Source organism: Panthera pardus, unplaced genomic scaffold (genome assembly GCF_024362965.1).
Source record: "Panthera pardus isolate Hobbes unplaced genomic scaffold, ASM2436296v1 HiC_scaffold_1, whole genome shotgun sequence".
Taxonomy (NCBI): domain Eukaryota; kingdom Metazoa; phylum Chordata; class Mammalia; order Carnivora; family Felidae; genus Panthera; species Panthera pardus.
Genome location: NW_026526654.1, coordinates 65,820,462 through 65,841,164, shown reverse-complemented (window position 1 = coordinate 65,841,164; position 20,703 = coordinate 65,820,462). Strand labels below are relative to the sequence as shown.

The 20,703-nt window shown below is 40.5% G+C and overlaps 1 protein-coding gene across 3 annotated transcripts in view; it reads right to left on the bottom strand.

Moving 5' to 3' along the window:
* COG3 (component of oligomeric golgi complex 3) overlaps positions 1–14,988 on the bottom strand; it is a 71,685-nt gene extending 56,697 nt beyond the window's left edge. Inside the window, exons 1-6 of one of the 3 annotated variants that reach the window (XM_019447522.2) lie at positions 14,435–14,988; positions 5,930–6,076; positions 3,703–3,764; positions 2,290–2,455; positions 1,564–1,638; positions 245–337 (exon numbers count right to left, since the gene is read on the bottom strand). In XM_019447522.2, coding sequence (XP_019303067.2) covers positions 245–337; positions 1,564–1,638; positions 2,290–2,455; positions 3,703–3,764; positions 5,930–6,076; positions 14,435–14,608 — 717 coding nt within the window. In that variant the 5' untranslated portion in view covers positions 14,609–14,988. The remainder of the gene's footprint in view (positions 1–244; positions 338–1,563; positions 1,639–2,289; positions 2,456–3,702; positions 3,765–5,929; positions 6,077–14,434) is intronic. The other 2 variants (XM_019447523.2, XM_019447521.2) reach the window with 2 other exon arrangements.
* Between the last annotated feature and the right edge of the window lie 5,715 nt (positions 14,989–20,703).

Genomic DNA, 20,703 nt, shown 5'->3' with positions numbered 1-20,703 from the left:
ATAGCTCAGTTAGTTAAACACCCAACTCTTGATTTTGGCTTAGGTCATGATCTCACAGTTCGTGAGTTCAAGTCCTGTGTCGGGCTCCATGCTGACAGCTCAGAGCCTGTTTGGGATTCTCTCTCTCCCTCTCTCTCCCTGCCCCCTTTCCTGCTTGTGCAGGCACACACACGCATGCACTTGCACTCTCTCTCAAAAATAAATAAATATACTTTAAAAAAAATACAAAAATATCATGACTTACATGAGATGAGATATATGTTATACAGTCATCTAACTTGGCCAGCATAGGTATAAATCCTTCACTATTAACAGACAATGTAGGAGAATTCAGTTTCTTTAAGGAAAAAAAAATTTTTTTTAATTCACAAAAAATATTCAGGCAAAAGTTGAAAATTATGTATTAGAATTAGCATACTTCCCTTTAGACTATAAGTTATACTAACGTCTTTACATTTTAAGAATCATCAAAGTATCCTCAAATATAGCCCATGTGTAATAATAAAGAAAGGACAAAAAAGTAATAGTGATTTAATTTAGTTTATTCCTAATGAGCTTTAAGGGGCTCTTCATAAATTTGCAAATATTTACATTACTGCATCATACAATGTTATATTAACACATCAAGTACCTAGACTTCTCATTTTCTAGTACAACATACACAAATTTCCTACTTTCAAATAGTGGCGATTTTTTCAAGGTTAAAGGATTAACTAGCAGTCATACTATGAAAGTAAAACAATATATAAGCAAAATATAAGTAAACGTTTAATGATTAAATATATACAAATAGCATAAACACAAGTAATATATATAATGTTTAATACTTAACATATAAAACTATACATTAAGACATGAAACTATTTTACATACATGTTTTATATAAATATGAAAATGTAAATAAAGAAGTGTATGCAAAATATAAGTAAAACCAGTCAACTATTTTTTATCTTGATAGCTTAACAATGAACAATTTCCCCTTGCATTCCATTATTAACTGGTTACTAGTTTTCTATCTCTGTAGTAAACCATAATAATTATAATTAATTTAATACTTTTAGTCATTTATATGTAGTAATTATGATTAATTTATGAGCCGGGAAGACATAGGAATGTAATTTACACAGCAGTCTTAATTGAGACTATTACTTTGATATACAAGCATGCGTTATAAGGACTATACTCCAAACTAAACAGGAGATTATTTTTAAAAATATTTTGATTGCTAAGAGTAGCACAACCACAGCAAGATTTAAAATTTAATACTTCCTCTCACAATCTTTTCAGCTCACAAATAAAGATACTGTACGTAACAGACAAAGGGATTTTAGTAACAGTAATACAACTTAAGAGGAACTACTGTTTAAATCACATTTGAAAAAATCTGAACTGGTAATGATACCTACATGGGGTACAAGTAGGGATATCTATCTGCAAGCAAACTATTAAGTTAAAATATCACTCAAGTCAATTTATAAATTTAATGATTATATTCAGAAAGGAAAATACAAATAAAGTCACTAACTTTACAAAAAGTAAAAAAAAAAAAAAAACCATGCTTACTGTGTTAATAGTTTCCAATTCATTAAAATAGGAAAGCTTTTGTTGAATGTTTTCTGCCAGATCAACAAGTTCCGACTTGCATTTTTTAAAAGAAAAAAATCAGTATAAGAACGTAAGAATCAACACTCCAGTCTCAAAATTACATTGAATACATTTATACCAGACATACAGGTTTATTTTAGACATAAGATTTTAGACTAATGCTCAAAGATTTCTGCAATCGTGGACAAATTAAGTGATGATTATTGCAGCAACTTACATATCTTTTATAAAATAATAAATAATTCCCTTTTAAAAACACACAAAATATACAGAGAAGACTCAGATAAAGTGACTTACATGTTCTATCTTTAGATCATGAGTTTAAGTACAATCTAGATCAGTTCATCCTTTCATAAACCCCACCATTACTATAATCACTTTGCTTATTTGAAAAGTGTCAATCAAGAGTGGACGGGGCAAACTAATGTATCGTCTTCATTCTGAAACTGTACTGAGACTTAACAGCTCGAAACATAGGCTTGCCTTGCCACATTCATGTGAGCTTATTTAGAATACAAACAAGCTGCCAATGTCATAACGTGCATGCTTAGCACAAGGCCTCATACAGAGCAGAGTTCAATACATACTTGGAGAAATTAAAGAGATCAGAATTAAATTCTATCCATCTATTTAAAAATAAAACGTTAAGTATAATCACTAGCCCTCTCCCCTACTCCAAATTACCTGTTCTTTTAGGAGCTGTTCACAGGCTTCATGTAGCGTTCCTGTCTTATTGGACACAAAAAGATACTGTTTCTGCAATGATTCCAGATGCTGAAGAGCACTGTTTACATCATTCAATATAGCATCACACTGCTCCTGAAACCCAGACAAGTAATCCCTCATCTGTCTAGAAAACAGAACCAAAAGGGGATTGGCAATAATATTTTCCCCCAATAAGCAGAGTCAATAAACAACAAAGTCTCATTTTTCCCCAAATGCTTGAATCTCAGGAGAAGAGTCGACCTACTCACTGAAGTTTATTATATTCAGAAAGGTGCCAAAAATTATGTTAACACCTTTTCCAAAACTTAAGAGGAAAAAAAATCACTGAAACAATGAGCAACAAAAGGAATCAGCCTTAAAGCCACAAGCTGGCTTTTCACATTTAAGGCAATAAATCGCCGACTCAACTTTCAAAGACTGGGACACTAGGGCCAACCTGGGGTATTAAGTAGGTCAATCTCTCAGGTCACTTAATGTCTTTGAGAGACGGTGTGATGTCATGGAAAGAATTTTGGACTTGGAATCAGAAGACCTGAGTCACTGAGTCATATTAGGAAAGTCACTTAGTATTTTCAGGCTTCAGTTTGCACATTTGTAAAATAGGAATAATATAATACCTTTCTTCACATAACTGCTATAAAGATTAACTGAAATCACACATCAAAGAGCCTAACACATTACCTAGCAGTAACCATCACTTAATAAATGTTAAATAAATGCAATTATTCAATCCACAGTCCCCAAATCAGCTCGACACTATGCACCATCATTTCCCCTATGCTATCAACATACACAAACAGAACAACATAGTTACACCCAATCTAGGTGGGCATCCCCAAAATCTCTTGGGTCACTACTTCAAAAGAAAAGCAATAAACATCTCTTAGAGTTCCTGTAAAATTCCCACTTGAACTCAAACCTTCCTAGAGTTCTCTAAAAACCAATGTGTGCACCTCCTAACCTATTAATTATGATACAACTATTTGTTTAAATCACACAACTTATCTCAAGCTCTTCTTAAAGAAAATGTTGCTGTTGGAGTTTTCTTTGTATCTTAATTTCGTTTAAAGATACAGATTATGAAATGCCGCAGATGACTGTGATCTAAAAGTTAGGGGACACCTGGGTGGCTCAGTTAAGTGCCTGACTTCGGCTCAGGTCATGATCTCACGGTCAGTGAGTTCCAGTCCCATATCGGGCTCTGTGCTGACAGCTGAGAGCCTGGAGCCTGCTTCAGATTCTGTGTCTCCCTCTCTCTCTGACCCTCCCCCACTCATGCTCTGTCTCTCTCCATCTCTCAAAAATGAATAAACGTTAAAAAAAAAAAAAAACTTAAAGTTAGGTTAGCCAACAAACTCAAGAGCCACATACCTATATTTAGTTTCTTCATCCTGATCCATCTGAGTTTGTAGCTTTGCAAACCATGAGAAAAACTAGAAAAATAAAGAGTATTACATTGTCAACAAAACTAAAACAGACAAAATGGAAAGTGGCTACAGGCTAAACAGCAAGTCAAAAGGGTAGACACTACCTAAGTCTTACTGTTTGTGGTTCAGACATTAATAATTATTTTTAAGCCAGGAGATGATCATTTAATTCCATAGGCAATATCTACATGCTAGAAAAGCAAAGGATATTAAAATCATTGGCCACATCCAGAGTCAAACAAAGATAAGGGTTAAAGGTACAGTATATAAAAAATATATATTCTTTCCTAAGAGGCTAATGCCTATTTGCTACATTGCTAAATTTGAATAGGTAACATAGGGCTTTGGGTCAGTGTTAATATTAATGTTATCTAATAAGGATTATAAAAATATAACTTTGAAATAATATAACAGAGTGACTTAACAACATGGGACTTCTGTATTAGCTAAACCTGGGTTTGGATTCTAGCCCTACCACCTAAGTCGTGAAAAATATCTATTATTAAAAAGAGGTGGAGGGCACAGTCTATTAAGCATCCGACTTTGGCTCCGGTCACAATTTCAAGGTTTGTGAGTTCAAGCCCTGCGTCAGGCCCCACTCTGACAGGACAGAGCCTGCTTGGGATTCTCTCTCTCTACCTCTCTCTCCACCCTTCCCCCAATTGTGCTTTCTCTCTCTCTCAAATAAACTTTAAAAAATAAAATAAAATAAATAAAAAGAGCTAAAGATTGACCTTATACAAGCATGAAGGATAAAAATGTTTTATAGCTTGATCATTGCGGGAGTTAAATTTGTCAAAACTCATCAAACTATATACTTAAAATGGATATATTTTATATTGTGTAAATTATAACTCAATATACAAGTTTTTCAAAAAATTTACAGAAAAATACGCGGGTACAAATTTAGCCCAGATTTTTTTTTTTTTTCCCAAATAGTCCAAATAAGTTCACAGACAGGGTGCAAGGTTATGCTCCACAATTCTCAAGTTGGATCTGAAGTCAAGGGTATGCTTCATTCTCTCCAGATATTAGGCTTGCCAAGTGCCTTAGCTATCATTCAGTGAACTCTGACTGTGTGCCTGCCAAACACTGTATGCATTATCTAATTTTCAGAAAAATCCCATGAGATAGGTATATAATCATCCTTGTTTTGCAGATTCGAAAACTAAAGGCCTCAGAGGATAAGTGATTTGCCTAAACTCACAAAGATGGTAAGTGATGGAGAAGGTGACTTTCAGATCCAGGCTGGCCTAACTCAAGAGGTGGAGCTCTTTTTCACTTTGCCACACTGCCTCGACTTCCTAGATCTGCAATTCAGCAGGCTTGCTTTTTGTTTTCCTTGGTAAATGCCTCAGCTCTGATTTTTATACAGCAGAAAGAAGAGACAAAAAAAGTGACAGAAGAAACTGCTATATATTCAGGTTTATGATTAGGAATAAATAGCCATCAGGGGAAGACTGATTACACATGCAAATTTTAAAAAATAACTGTAAGGGGTTCACCTAAAGAGAATCTTTAGATTCTTAAAAAAGAAATTACCTAGCAACAAGCAGAGGGGGGTGTATGTGTGTGCACGTGCGTGTATGTGCACACACACATGCGTGCTAGGGAGACCCACTGACATAAGCAGACACTGGGGGAGGCCAAAAGTGCATGAAACATTAAAACCTTAATGATGAGCTATCAACATCCAAAGGTGGAATATCATATCTTTATCTGTATCACAAATACAATTGGGCAACAGGTTTATTTAAAACACTCACAGAGGTATCTGGGTGGCTCAGTCAGTTGAGCGTACGACTTCGGCTCGGGTCACGATCTCACAATTTGGGAGTTGAAGCCCCACACCGGGCTCACTGCTCTCAGTGCAGAGCCCACTTCGGAACCCCTGTCCCCCTCTCTCCCTGCCCCTCCCTTGCTTGTTTTCCCTCTCCCTCTCTCTCGAAAATAAATGGAACATTTTAAATAAATAAGCAAATAGAAATAAGTAAAAATAAAACACTTACAAAACAACCACAGCTAACACAAAATCGAGAATGTTCTAGAAAGATCTGATGTTAACTGTATCTTCAAAGGTTTAGAACTTTTAACAAGGACACTTTTTCATTAGCCCTGTCGTGAGATCTTTAAAATAATCAAGCATCCTTAGAAACAACAATGCCATTCACCTGCTGTGCAGTTTCAATTCTCTCTTCTTCCATTTCTAAGGAAATGAAACCCTTCAAGAGAATGTCTTCTGTAGATTCAGGTACTATTGAAGGCTCTGCAGCAGGCAGCGACTGGGATGTTAAACTGCACAAGTCTTCAAGTGGAAGCTTCAAAAAAAAAAAAAGAGCCACAGAGATTATTTAAATAACGTGAAAATTCTCTAAACTCTTGACTGTTATTATTCCATCTCACTTGTTTTGGAAGATCATTTGAGGCTAATAACTGCCATATGACAGTAACACTTACAGCTAGGCTCTTTCTATTAAATGCTAGACTCAAAACGTAAACATAATACGGTTATTGCACCGAGAGTTAGGTATGATTTTTGAGTTGCCCCTCTAATACTGGCAGTGAATCTGTGCTAATCAACACACGTTTTCTTACTTGAACCTCATGAACTGGCACCAAAGGCAAAAACCTGTATGCTGTTGAAAGTAGCTTGCCTTTCCCAGGATCTAACAAAAGAGCCTGGCCTCATTAATGCTTGCCAACAGAAAATAAATCACACCCAAGAATTAACTATCAATAAACATGACCTCCTTCTGCCATTTCTACCATTGGCACACTTCGCCCACACCTTCTTGGTGGTAAATTCTGAAACTGTAACTGAGGAGAAACCATCTCAGAACTCCCCGTCGGTTTCGGAAGAGCCCCCCCAGAAGGCCTCATTTTGACACCATCAAATACTTTGACCTACAATGCTTTCCAGTTCTCCACTACTAAAGATAGCCCAGGTGTTAATTTACCTATAAGTCACACAGACGTACCAATTTTAGACCTCAAATAAAGGGAGTGTGGATGAAGGATGAGGTAAAAAGGCCTAAATGTTTCAATTCCAGTTTTTAGTCCTTAGGGCATAACATTTAAGGCCCATCTACAGAAAATTTTGACCCAGGGCCTTAGGAAATTGCCCCTGTTTTTCCAGACACAAGGATTTCTTCTGAAGACAGGCTTTTATCTTCAAAGCTTAAAAAAAAGCCAGATGAACAATGCACCATCACTAATTTAGAAATACAACCCTTTGGGGCGCCTGGGTGGCTCCGTCAGTTAAGTGTCCGACTTCGGCTCAGGTTATGATCTCACAGTTTGTGGGTTCAAGCCCCTGTTGGCCTCTGTGCTGACAGCTCAGAGCCTGGAGCCTTCGCCTCTCTCTGCCCCTCCCTCACACTCTTGTCTCTCTCTGTCTCTTAAAAATGAATAAAACTTTTTAAAAAATTAAAAAGAAAAAAATTAGAGAGAAATACAACCCTTTAAAAACAGGCTTTAAAAAATTTTTTTTAATTTTATAGACAGAAATAAGTGCGTTGGGAAGGAGCAGAGGGAGGTAGGGGGAGGGGGGGGAGAGGGAGAGGGAGAGGGAGAGGGAGAGGGAGAGAGAGAGAGAGAGAGAGAGAGAGAGAGAGAGAGAGAACCTCAAGCAGGTTCCACACTCAGCACAGAGCCTAATGTGGGGTTCAATCCCACAACCCTGGGATCATGACCTGGGCCAAAATCAAGAGTCAGACATCCACTCAGGCACCCCCAAAATAGGCGTTTCTGTCCTGAGTTCAAGTGGGGCTATACCCTCTGGCACGGGGAAGCGTGTTATGGTCCAGCCTGGTTTGAACACTGCTCCTGCTCACTTATAAGCTGTGTGACGATGGGCAAATTACCTAATGCTCCTAATCCTCGATTTCTTTTCTGCAAAATAGGAACTACAATATCTGTATCCTGAAGCCACTAGGGAAAAAAGAAAACACGGGTGTGGGAAAACAGGCTTCCTGAACTGCTGGGAAGCTGCAGACCAAAAAAAAAATGTTCAGCAACGTCCTCAATCTGCCTCCTCCCCACAAATGACTCTGACTCAAGAGCCAGGAGGTCATGAGTAAATGTAAATACCTCTTACTAAGGGTATCACCTGTTCATGTAACCCTTCCTGAATGGTGACATAATTCTTCAATATAAAAGGACTATGGCACACGAAGAATTAAGTTTCTCAAATCCAGTGAGAATCTATCTTGAGTCCAAAGCGTCATCAGCAACCGTGTGCTGCCGCCAGGGGTTCGGAAGGTAAAAGGGCCTAATTATTTCATTTCAATTCCAGCTCTTACTCTGGAGGCAGAGGAAGCTGTGCTAAGTCACACTACTCCTGCTCTGTGGAGCCATCCCAGTTACCACAACAAGCCGCCTCCTCGGAGAGGGGGAGGTAACCCACCAGAGACAATACTACATGTATTTAGCATCATGCTTGTCACCCAGTAAACACTCAATAAATCTAAGCTACTGTCATTTATCCTCTTATTATTATCCCTATTTATGAGCAATAACAGAGTAAGTAAATCTATAAATCAGAATCGATAGTGCTCTTGGGGAAAGAATAGTCCTTAGGCTATCTTTTTTTTTTTTTTAACGTTTATGTGTTTATTTTGAGAAAGAGAGCATGCGCACTCATGCGTATGCATGCGTGCAAGTGAGGGAGGGGCAGAGAGAGAGAGGGAGAGAAAGAATCCTAAGCAGGCTCCAAGCTCAGTGCAGAGCCTGACGCAGAGCTCAATCTCACGACCGCGAGATCATAACCGGAGCCAAATTCAGGAGTCGAGTGCTTAACCAACTGAGATACCCAGGCACCCCCATAAGCTATCTTTGTAAAACTGGATTTCATTAGTAGTAAAATTTACTTCTATTCAGACTGTGACAAAAGTCAAACATGTCATGCGATCCTCAATGTTCACACAATAGCTAAGGGGGAAGGAGAGGTGGGTCAGGCTCAGATTTGAAAACATACCAGAAAGCACCGGGAGACTGGGCTAAGGTAAGGAAAGCTGGACAGAGTGCTGCTGCAATGTGCTCATCAGTACATTCAAGACAGCTAAAGACTCAGTGAACTTGAACACAGTGCACTAAAATCACCCAATAAGAAACATAAAGCGGAAACAAACAGGGTGAATAAATAAAAACCAAACACAATATCCAAGAACACGGAGATGGCATCATATTACCTAGTACATGTATAAATAGAATCCCAAAAGGAGAGAGAACAGGGTAGAAAAAAATTTTTAAAAAGATACTAGTTGAAACATTTCCAATAAAAGACAGCAAACTACAGTTCTGAGAAGCTCAGAGAATCCCAAGCAGAATCTCTCTCTCTCTCTCTCTCTCTCTCACACACACACACACAAATACACATGTACACACATGATATTCAAACTCCTAAAAATAAAGTTTAAAAAAATATGCTAGAAGACATAGGAGAAAAGACATATTATATACAGAAGAATGAAGAATTAAAAGAATTACAACAGACTTCTCACCAGAAATTAAACAAATCTTTTAAGAAATAAAAGAAAAAACCATCAATCCAGAATTCGTAATCTAGCAGAGTATCTTTTTTAAATGAAAAGGGCTGTTTAAACAAAGCTGAGAAAATGCATTTCCAACAGTCTTGTACTACAAGAAATATTAAAGGCAGTTCTTCAAAAGCAGATGGAACATAATACCAGATGGAAAAATGGATATTAAAAACAAGCCAACAAAAAAACTAAAGGCTCTAGAAATAGTTAAAATAAAAGCAAATATGGTAATTTTATTTATTTTTTTTTAATTTTTTTTTTTTTAACGTTTATTTATTTTTGAGACAGAGAGAGACAGAGCATGAACGGGGGAGGGTCAGAGAGAGGGAGACACAGAATCTGAAACAGGCTCCAGGCTCTGAGCTGTCAGCCCAGAGCCCGACGCGGGGCTCGAACTCATGGACCGCGAGATCGTGACCTGAGCCGAAGTCGGCAGCTTAACCGACTAAGCCACCCAGGCGCCCCGATAATTTTTTTTATTTTTAATCACTCAGAAAGATAAATGTCAAAAGCAAAAATATATCAGGCTCAGTCAGTTAAGCGACGACTCTTGATTTTGGCTCAGGTCAAGACCTCATGGTTTGTGAGTTGAAGCCTCCAGTTGTTCAGGCTCCGCACTGACAGCACAGAACCTGCTGGGGATTCTCTCTCTTTCTCTCTCTCTGTCTGCCCCTCCCCTGCTCGTGTACTCTCTCTCAAAATAAATGAACGTTTAAAAAAATATTTATCTTCTAATTTACTTTACAAAACAAAATCATATGAAAACTCTAGATACTTGAGAAGGTAGTGTAGATATTCCAGACAAAGTCTGTAGTCTAGATGTTGTGAGTAAACATGATCACGTGAATATATGAAAAAACATTCTATTTGGTTACTTCATGTACAAATACTAACTACTTTTCAAGCATGAGGACTTTTAAATACCAGAAGCAGAAGGAGGCTTCCCGTCCTGTTCCCTTGTACTCACTAATACAAAACCATTTTCTCTCAAACCAAGCAAGCGAGAAGCCACATTAACTGAAACAACTACTTTTTTTTTTTTTAATGTTTATTTATTTTTGAGAGACAGAGTGTGAGCGGGGGAGGGACAGAGAAAGGGAGACACAGAATCTGAAGCAGGCTCCAGGCTCTGAGCTGTCAGCATAGAGCCTGACGCAGGGCTCGAACTCACGAACCGTGAGGTCATGACCTGAGCCAAAGTCGGAAGCTAACTGACAGAGCCACCCAGGCGCCCCCAACTGCAACTAATTCTAAGAAACAATTTTTTAAAGAAACAAAACAAGTTACTTTTTAAAAGAGAATGAAAAACTGGCCCCATTAGGTACATTTCTTCAGCTGTCTTCTTTTCTTAAAGCACCTGGAATAGAATGGAAAAGCAAGAAGGGGTGTGCTGGGGTCACAAACTTTCCTGTTCTGACCTCTCATTCACTCCTGCCTCTCCTGGCTGGCTCGGTCAGTAGAGCATAGACCCTGGATCTCAAGAGTCGTGAGTTCGAGCTCAAGCTCCATGTTGGGTGCAGAGATTATTTAAAAAAATAAATAAGTAAAAAAACTGACTCTCATTAACTCATTCACTCCTCAGTCCTCTGGCATACTATACCGTGCTAGCTTCCAGATGGAGCATTTACCATCAGAGAGAAGAGCACAAATCTAGGTACCTAACTGTCAGTCCTAGAGAGCTATTGTATAGTTATGCAAATGGTACGTTAACATATTAAATAATAATTATAATAAACAATCAACCTTGCCTGACCAGCTAAGCAGGTCCAGGAAAAAACCAAATACACCTTTCTCTCCCGAACTTTATTTCTTGTACATTTCCGGGTTGGAGAAAATCACTTTCATAATCTAAACAATTCATTCCCTAAATGAAACCTGATGTTACTTTCTCTGTTTGAAGCAAATCATTGAAGACGTATAGATGGAATCTCAGAACCTTCAAGGCACTTAACGTTTTCTTTTCTTACCTTTGGTCTGAGTGACACCTATACCAGCATAGGATCACAAGATTCTAATCTACTCTTTCAAGTTATCAATCATGTGGGGAGAAAAGCATATGAATAATACAGTACTTACAGCTCGCTTGCCATGTGCACTTAACATACATGATTTCACTAAATTCTCACAATCACAACCCCTCATCAGACAGTAAGTATATTATAATCCCCATTTTTTAAAGAAAAAAACAGGCTCAGAGAAGTTAAATATACTAAGAACACACAGTCTTTAGGAAAACAAGTTACAATTCATTTCAGGTAAATTTCAGGGTTAATTATTGCAGCATTTATTAAGAACTACTAAATTCAGCAGAAAGCAAAAGGCCCTCACTACTAAAACAGATGAATCTTGGCTGCAAGAAGCCAGTCTACCTAATATTCTACTTCAAATTCTTTTATCTAACACCAAAAAAAGAGAAAGATATAACTTCTTTCCAAAATATGACTAGTTCCTCTTCATAAAAGAGAAAGATATTTTCTAAAAAAGTTCACAGCTTTACGGGATTTACTGAAGCATCAGCTGGCCTTTTGCTATTCAACTAACTTGCTCAGTGCCAGCTGTTCAGGAAGTAATTTATCTTGTGAGAACTGTGAAACACTGCAGAAAATCCTTTACAGATACACTGTTTGGAGAAAATAAAAACTGAGCCATTCTTTTTTCAGCACCAGTGTTCAGAGTGGTAACAGACAGGGGGAACCTGGGTAGCTCAGTCGGTTGGTATCCGACTCTTAATCTCGGCTCAGGTCATGATCTCACAGTTCAGTCCGTGTGTTGGGTTCCATGCTGACAGTGCATGGAGCCTGCTTGGGATTCTCTCTCTCCCTCCCCCCCCCCTCCCCCCGCCTCTCTCTCTCTCTCTCTCTCTCTCTCTCTCTCTCTCTCTCTCTCTGTGCGTACCCCTCCCCCACTTGTGCTTACGCTCTCTCTAGAAATAAACATTAAAAAAGAGTGGTAACAGATAAAAAAATTCAATTCCAGTCTTCCCATCAGACATAGAAACACTTTTAGTAAAGGGAAACAAGGGCTACGGATAGCTGAAAAACAATGATCCCCCTGACAGATGCCCCAGACAGGAAGATAAAGGCCATTTCATTCTCACAGAAATCCCATACGTACACTGCATATACCAGAACACCTTCACTCAACCCTTGAACCTGTCAAGCGCATCTCCCACCTGTGACTTTGCATTGCTTTTTCCTCCACCTGGAAGGTTACTTCTCTAATCTTTGCAAGGCTGGCATTTTGTTTTCCACCATGAGTTCTCGCCTTAGACTGTCACTTTCTTAGAGAGGCTTCCTTCCTTGCCTAGAGCATACCTCAATCCCTTTCCGTCATACTATCTTGTTTTATTTTCCTTATACCATGGGTCATTGTCTGAACTTACCCTGTTCTTTTCTACAAGCTCATGAGCACAATTATGTTAGCTCCATGAAGCTAGGGAGCTTGATTTGCTTATCTTTCTATCCTCAATTCCTAGCCCAGAACAGGCACAAAATATATGTTAAACAACTGCATGAGATTAATGTGGATACTATGCTGCATAAATATGAAAAAAAAAAAATAGGATGAAAACGAAAGATTCCATTTACTTCACTCCAAAACCTTTCCTTTGTGTTCAACGAGAATAGTAATAGTTTATGAGCTAAGACAATAAAAGCAAATTGGGTTACTTTTCTTGTGGACTATGTTCCCCACAGGTGCTGTGATGCCCAAGCATCCTGCTTCTGTAACAGGCCAAATCAACTATAACCCGGACTGGAACATTTATAGAGCAAACAACTTCTGTTATCCAAAGCATAAAAGACTTTGATAGCCAAGTCAAAGAAATTTCCACCTGTTTCCTCGTTTATTTCAACATTGCATCCTACAGGTGAACAGAGAAACCCAAGAAAGAACACCTGTATTTTATGGCAGAGGACGTTCACAGTGAAAGTGAACTTTCAAAGTTCTTACTCTCTAAAACTTGAAGGTAGAAAAAAATAGTTTAAGTCTCTAAAAACAATCCACCTTTGGACACAATCCCAAATCCTGTAAAATGACTGCTTCCAACATTAAAAAAAAAAAAATCATTATTAATAAAACAATAATCCTAAACCTGGCCCTCAAACCAGAAAAAAGTCTGTCCATCTGACAATTCATAAGATGTTCTTTTTGATACTGTAACTACTTGAACTGAATTGCACAAGCAATAACATGCATAACAACCCAATAATAACTAGGATTAAAAACACTGGGGCGCCTGGGTGGCTCAGTCGGTTGGGCTTCCGACTTCGGCTCAGGTCACGATCTCACGGTCCGTGAGTTCGAGCCCCGCGTCGGGCTCTGGGCTGATGGCTCAGAGCCTGGAGCCTGCTTCCGATTCTGTGTCTCCCTCTCTCTCTCTCTCTGCCCCTCCCCCGTTCATGCTGTGTCTCTCTCTGTCTCAAAAATAAATAAAACGTTAAAAAAAAAAAAATTAAAAAAAAAAAAAAAACCACTGACACCACCGAAAGCCAGCATTACCTAATAATGTACTGACCCAGCTTTCAAAGAAAATTCTTTTCTATTGCTCGGCTACAGGTCAGATAAATCGATCTCCCATAATCTGCACTTGATGGAGAGCTCATTGCTCTGTGTGCGCTGAATGAAACCCTCACTCGGGATCAAGTTTTTGTCTCTCCAAGTGCCCCATGGAAAAAAGGAAGCTGGGTTATTCATTAAGGCGGTAAATGAATACTAATAAGGAGGTTGTCCTGAAGCAAAGCACTTCGGGGGTCGGTGCCCTCTCCTGGGAGATGGTGGGCAGCAGGATTATGCCTCAGCTGACAGCACGGATACCTGGGACAAGACGCCCACGGCAAGGCTCCCAGCCAACCGTCCCACACCGCAGGCGGAGGGCTGGGTGCCCGCCAACACCAGCCACTGGACGCCCCCGCAGTCGTCCCCGTGCGAGAGTAGAGTTGGCGGTCGCCGGCAGAGCCAGGCCTGACAGCCCGGGAGGGTGAGGCGCCTCTCCCACCGGAGCCGCCACCGTGGCCGGGGAGGAGGGAGAAGAGACCGCGGGCAAGAGTCTGCAAGGCCGGGGCCCACCGGCACGCCGAAGAAGCATCCCAGCTCGCTTTGTCGCCGCCCCAGCCCAGTCCCAGCCCGTCACCTCACCTCGGCCGGCACAGGCAGGTTCTCCACCGCCGCCTTCAGCTCCAACACCGAGTCCGTCTGCCTGTCGGTCAGCGGCGCCGTCGTGTCGGGTCTCCGATCCCAGAGAGCCAGCTTCTCCCGAGCGTCCCGCTCTGCCGCCGCCTCAGGCGGCAGCAAGAGCGCCGCCTCCGCCATCGCCGCCGCCCCTGCGGCCCTCAACAGCAGCGGGGTGGAGGGGACCGGGACAGACAGGCCCTGGCCACTTCCGGGGGAGCCGGGGCTTCCAGCAAGGCACCGGCGGCGGGGCGGAGCGGAATACCCCGACTCCGGAAGTGCTTCTACAGTGTGTGTGGGCGGGACCGAGGCCAGGACAGACGTGGCTCTAAACGGGGTACAAATATTTCCGGTTGGGAAGGCGTAGAGGGAGAAGAATGTGGGCCCTGACGGAAATAGATGTGCCCCTACCGGAAGTCTCTTCCTCACCTTCAATAACTTTATTGTAATGTGTGTTCAGGTTATTGACAATTGAGCTACGTGACCCTGCCGGCAGAGGTCCTCCTGGGCTCCCGGATCTACTCACTGCTTCTGCTCACTGCCGAGTAGTCTGGGTGGGGTATGCGGTCTCTGATTTCCGTGGAGACATGTGACAGCTTCCACCGCCTAGATCACGATCACAGTATAAAAGTTTCCAACATCCAGCAAGAAAGCCAACTTCAGAAAACACATAAGAATTCAAAAGATTTCTGAATATCAAACACCATTAATAATACTAGATAACTGGAAACAACCTAAATGCCCAACATTGAAGAACTGGATTAATTCATGGCACAGACATGTAATTGAAATACTATTCTATCACTTAAATTATGTAGTTTTTGAATAACAGAACAATTATGGTATTGCATATATGTAAAATAAAAGTTATATGTTCTATAACTTATAGAAAAAATAAATATCTGTGAGTCCATATTGATAAATAAATGATTGAATAAATAAGCAGGGGAGAAGGGATAACTCTACAGAGGAATTCCAATCAATAAATGTAGAATGAGGGAAAATAGTAATAATTGGCAGGCAAGATCTAAGAATGGATTCTAAAATTAATGCGTGAAACTTTGAGGAGAAACAGAAATTGTATTGTATCAAATGATCTCCGCAAGATATTTATTAATAGCAATGGGGGGAGGGATATTAACTTTACAGTGGAAAAACCTGGCAAGTATTACCTTAAGCAAGCCACGGAAGTCAACATCATCACCATGAATCCTTTCCAAAAATGCAAAACTACATTCTAATCATGAAAAAACATCAGATAAACTAAAAATGAGGGATAACCTGCAAAGCAGTTTAACAGTATTCGTCAAAGGTGTTAATGTCATAAAAGACAAGGAAAAAACCAAGGGAATGTTACACATTGAAGGAGATGAGGGAGCCATGGCAGCTGGATACAGTGTAGGAATTTGGATTCGATCCTGGGACAGAAAAAGGGAAAACTGTAGAACAAAATATAGATATTTTAATAATGTCTATAATTTAGGTAATAGTACTGCACCAATGTTAATTTCCCAGTTTTGATTATTGTATGTGGTTATGTAAGATGATAACATTGGGGGAAGCTGAATGAAAGGCACACCTGAACTCTGTACTACTTTTGCAACATTTCTGACGTCTAAAATTCTCTCAAAGTCAAGAGTTAAAACTCTCATGTTGTAGAAAACACGTATCTACATAAACGAAGCTGGTTGGAATTACTAATTATGTTTTTTTCTCTTCTTTTTTTTTTTTAATCACTGTTTCCCCATCAAACCATTCCACCACTATTTCCTAAAGAAAGTCATCTTGTAGATATGTTGAGACAGGTTGATCTTCTTGTTGAAGTATCTGAAACACACTTTGTCTTCTATCCAGACTGATCTCTAGTTCCAAAAATTTCAGAAATACGGTTCTGTTGAGTTTTGTGATGTCAATTTTTCACCAAACATCATCCTTTTATATTCATCCAAATACAAACATTTTTTCTCCCAAGTTCTTTTTTTAATGTTTATTTTTTTATTTTAGAGAGAGAAAGTGAGTGGGGCTGGGCCACAGAGAGAGAGAGAGAGAGAGAGAGAGAGAATCTCAAGAAGGCTCCACGCTCATTGTGGAGCCCAACATGGGGCTTGATCCCACAACTCTGGGATCATGACCTGAGCAGAAACTAAGAGTCAGACGGTCAATCAACCAACTGAGCTACCCAAGTGCCCCTCTCCCAAATGTGTTCCTATTGCAGATTTTCCTAAATCCACGATCACTCTACTTCCTAACAATTATGTTTAATTTTTTAAAATACGTTTAGTAAGTGGTGATTCATAATACTAAAGTGTGAGAGGAGGTCATTGAGAAGACATGACCACAACTGACCTGAGAACTGGACTCTGGCAATCAGAGGCTCCTCGCCTCTTCTTGGAATGTACCTTTTGTCCACCGTTCACACAGTGGACGCTGTTTTCAAGGACATGGCCTTGAGAGAGCAATATGTGTTGAGACCATCTGGACTGAATACATGACTGAACCCAATGTAGGCTTCTATATAAACTTTTAAGATTCTGGCAGGCGGGTGCAAAGATCTACTTGTCTCCCAGCTGACCTCTTTAATAAGCCTTCCCTTGCTTATTAAACCTGCCACCTGCCGGGGCGCCTGGGTGGCTCAGTCGGTTAAGCGTCCGACTTCAGCTCAGGTCACGATCTCACGGTCCGTGAGTTCGAGCCCCGCGTGGGGCTCTGGGCTGATGGCTCAGAGCCTGGAGCCTGTTTCAGATTCTGTGTCTCCCTCTCTCTCTGACCCTCCCCCGTTCATGCTCTGTCTCTCTCTGTCTCAAAAATAAATAAACGTTAAAAAAAAAATTTAAAAAAAAAAAAAAAACCTGCCACCTGCCAATCAAGAATGGCCTGCCACCTTCTTCGGTCTCTCATTGCCTTCCAATGGTGCGCTCCAGTTTCTAATTTCACCCAGGGAATTCTGAAGCTTCAAACTAACTTAAAGGGATGCAATGCAGGTCATGGTGCCCATGGAAAAGATTTGAGCCAAGGCTGAATGTTTCATCAGCTGCTGTGAGATCAAATGTGGGGAGAGGAAAATAGATATGCAGCATAATAATGCCTGGTCTATTCTTAAACTGAAGAACTGAGAGAGCTAAAAAAGCAGTGCCTGGAAGATCCAGCAGTCACCAGCTGGCTCTGCAAGGGTGGGAGACAAGAGCGAGAAAATAGAGTAACAGCAGTCTTCACTCGGTGTTTTAATTTTGCAGAGCACTAGCATAGAAATATATACACTTAAACAATGCAATGTTTGTTCAAACTCTACTAGAAATGTGGTATACAATATACTGAATCCTTCTGCTTCAGACTGTAATGCTCATTTCTGTATGCACAAATATTGTCTAGTCCCCCCTCCAAAAAAATTACAAGTTCCTAAAAGGAATCCGCCTTTTTAAAAATGCCAATGCCAATTTATTTTGAGAGAATGTGTGTGTGTGTGTGTGTGTGTGAGAGAGAGAGAGAGAGAGAGAGAGAGAGAGAAAGAGAGAGAGAGAGAGAGAAAGGAGGGGCAGAGAGAGAAAAGAGAGAGTTCCAGGGCTCAATCTCATGAACCATGAACTCATGACCTGAGACAAAGAGTCAGATGCTTAACCAACTGAGCCACCCAGGCACCCCATGAATCCACTATTACTCTCATATTACAAGTCAAGTTACTTCCTATTTTCTGCTAGAAAAACAGCAGATTAGCTTATCCCCAGAAGCACTAACCAACAGGACAAATAAAATTGCAGATTTAATTTTCTACTATAATTCTTCCAATGCATTTAAGAATTTCTAATTGTTTCCATAAAATCAATGAAATTGATATAGCAAAAGCTCATATTGTATATACCCACACATATATACATATAAAATACACATATGTATTCTGGGTGTGTGTGTGTGTGTGTGTGTGTGTGTGTGTGTATACGAGAGACAATAAGAAGACAGGATTGCATAGACTATCTCGAGAAAAGGACAAAGATGAGGTCAGAGGAGTTTCATGCCCAAATGATCAAGGTCCCCATATCACAACAGACGACATTTTGTGTTATTCAGATTTCACTTTCGATCTCTTGATTGAAATCCTATAAGTAAGGCAGCAGAGGAGTTATTCTCTTTCATTTATAGAGATAAGCAAATGGAACACAAGATGGGGCCCAACCCACACTACCAGCACAGAGCCTGCTTGGCATTCTTTCTCTCTCTTCCTCTCTTTCTCTCATATGTACATATATACATATACATATATTTATATAATTTATATATACATATGTATATACATATGTATATATATACATATATATACACATATATATAGTCATGTTTATTTATTTATTATTTATATAATTTATATATTTATATAATATATAAATATTTATATAACTATTTATATATTATTTATACATATATAAAATGAAGTATTTTATCAATTCTGCTTCTATGCAACCTACGGATTACCTAGGGGCATGAGGGAACTTTTGAAAGTGATGGAAATGTCCTGGTTTTATCAAATGTTATCTTGTCATCTATTAAATGTTCCATCTCTGTTGTGGCGGTGGTCTCACAACTATACACGTATATGAGAACCGATCAAATTGTACATTTTCAACACGTGTTGTACACGCGGTGTACTCGTTATACCACAGCAGAATTGGGGCAAGGGAGAATGAAGCAGATCTGTGAGTAACGACATGGACGAAGGTTCATCATCTTTTGTGGAATTAAGAAAGCCAGCAAGCTGCTGAACAATCTGAACAGGATCCCATATTTAGCTAAAAAATTACATGCACACACAGAAAAAAAAAAAAAAGGTCTGAAAAGATAAGCAGCAAATCGTTATTAGTTGTCGTCCCTAGGAGTTGGTCTGGCAGAGCAGGTAGAAGGGTGGAGAGGAGGGTGGAGGACAAGGGCTTCGTTATTTCAAGATTGCTTGTTGAAAAAGAACTGTTAAAGAATGAACATAGGTTGGGGATGAGACTAAGGGAATTCTAGTTTCCGGCTCTGCTGGTCACTAGCTCTGAGTCCAGATCTCAATTTCCTAAAACAAAACGTACGTGTTTATAGCAATACGCCACCAAGCGGCCTGTTCACACCCGCCCAAATCACACAGATAGTCCCTGCGCTTCCGAGGGTCACCTCGCTGGTGCGCAAGAGGGCAGGCCTGGGCCAGAGGACACACGCAGTCACCTGCAGCGGGGAGCTTTCAGCCGCTCCAGCCCGAGTCAAGTACATCAGGCAATGCGTGTCTTCCACTCTGCGGCGGCCTCATTTTATGCTACCTAATTCGTGTTCTGGGGGATGGTTTTAATCCATGATGTGTGCAAATGCTTTTGCAGAGTTGCCATAGAGAAACTGAAAAGTTCACTTGCTGGACATTAAAAGACGCATGTCCCGGTGGTTTGAGAAGCCTTTCAGGAAAGGGTGGAGGGAAAGAGACTTACGACTGCCTTCTGACATGAAGACCATGGGCGTGGACATCACAGCAGCCTGGGAACCGAGGGGCAGACGGGGGATCTGGCAAGGAAAGAAAGAAACTGGAGGCACAGGACTTCAGGGGACTGACCAAGTGCTAGAAACCCACCTCCGCCGAGTGCCCGTGAACGTGGACTTGAACCTCTGCTCGCGTTAATTCCGCCTACAGCACTCACTCAGCTGGCATTTCCACCGCCAGGGACCAGAGCGGTTGTATGTGCACAGCATGGAAATTGTTAGCACATACCAGTGGGAAATCTAATATAACGGAGCCCTGGCAGGAGGTCTGAAACGGGGCCCTCCTCCCCCGACACAAAGCAGGTCCCCTCCTTGCTCCCATCAGCAGGGATGGTGGGGAGGGGAGGTCTTGGTGATCTCTGACGGACTGTTGTGGGTCGAGACAGGGTGTGGAGCTCCCAGTTTTAAAACTAACGAGACAGGGTGTGGAGCTCCCAGTTTTAAAACGAACGGCCTCGCCTGTGAACTTTTGTGTGTGTGAATAAAACCAAAACAACAAAAAAAGCAAAAACACGTCTCTTCTTGTTCAAATTACATACCTTTAATGATTACATCATGGCATAACATGCAGATACTCAACCAGCCTAATCTACATCCTTTATTTCAAAAAAATTATTTTAGAGAGAGTGTATGAGTGGCAGAGGAGAGGCGGAGACGGAGAGGGACAGGGACAGGGACAGGGAGAGAGAATGAATCTTAAGCAGGCTCCCAGATCAGTGCAGAGCCCCACATGGGGCTCG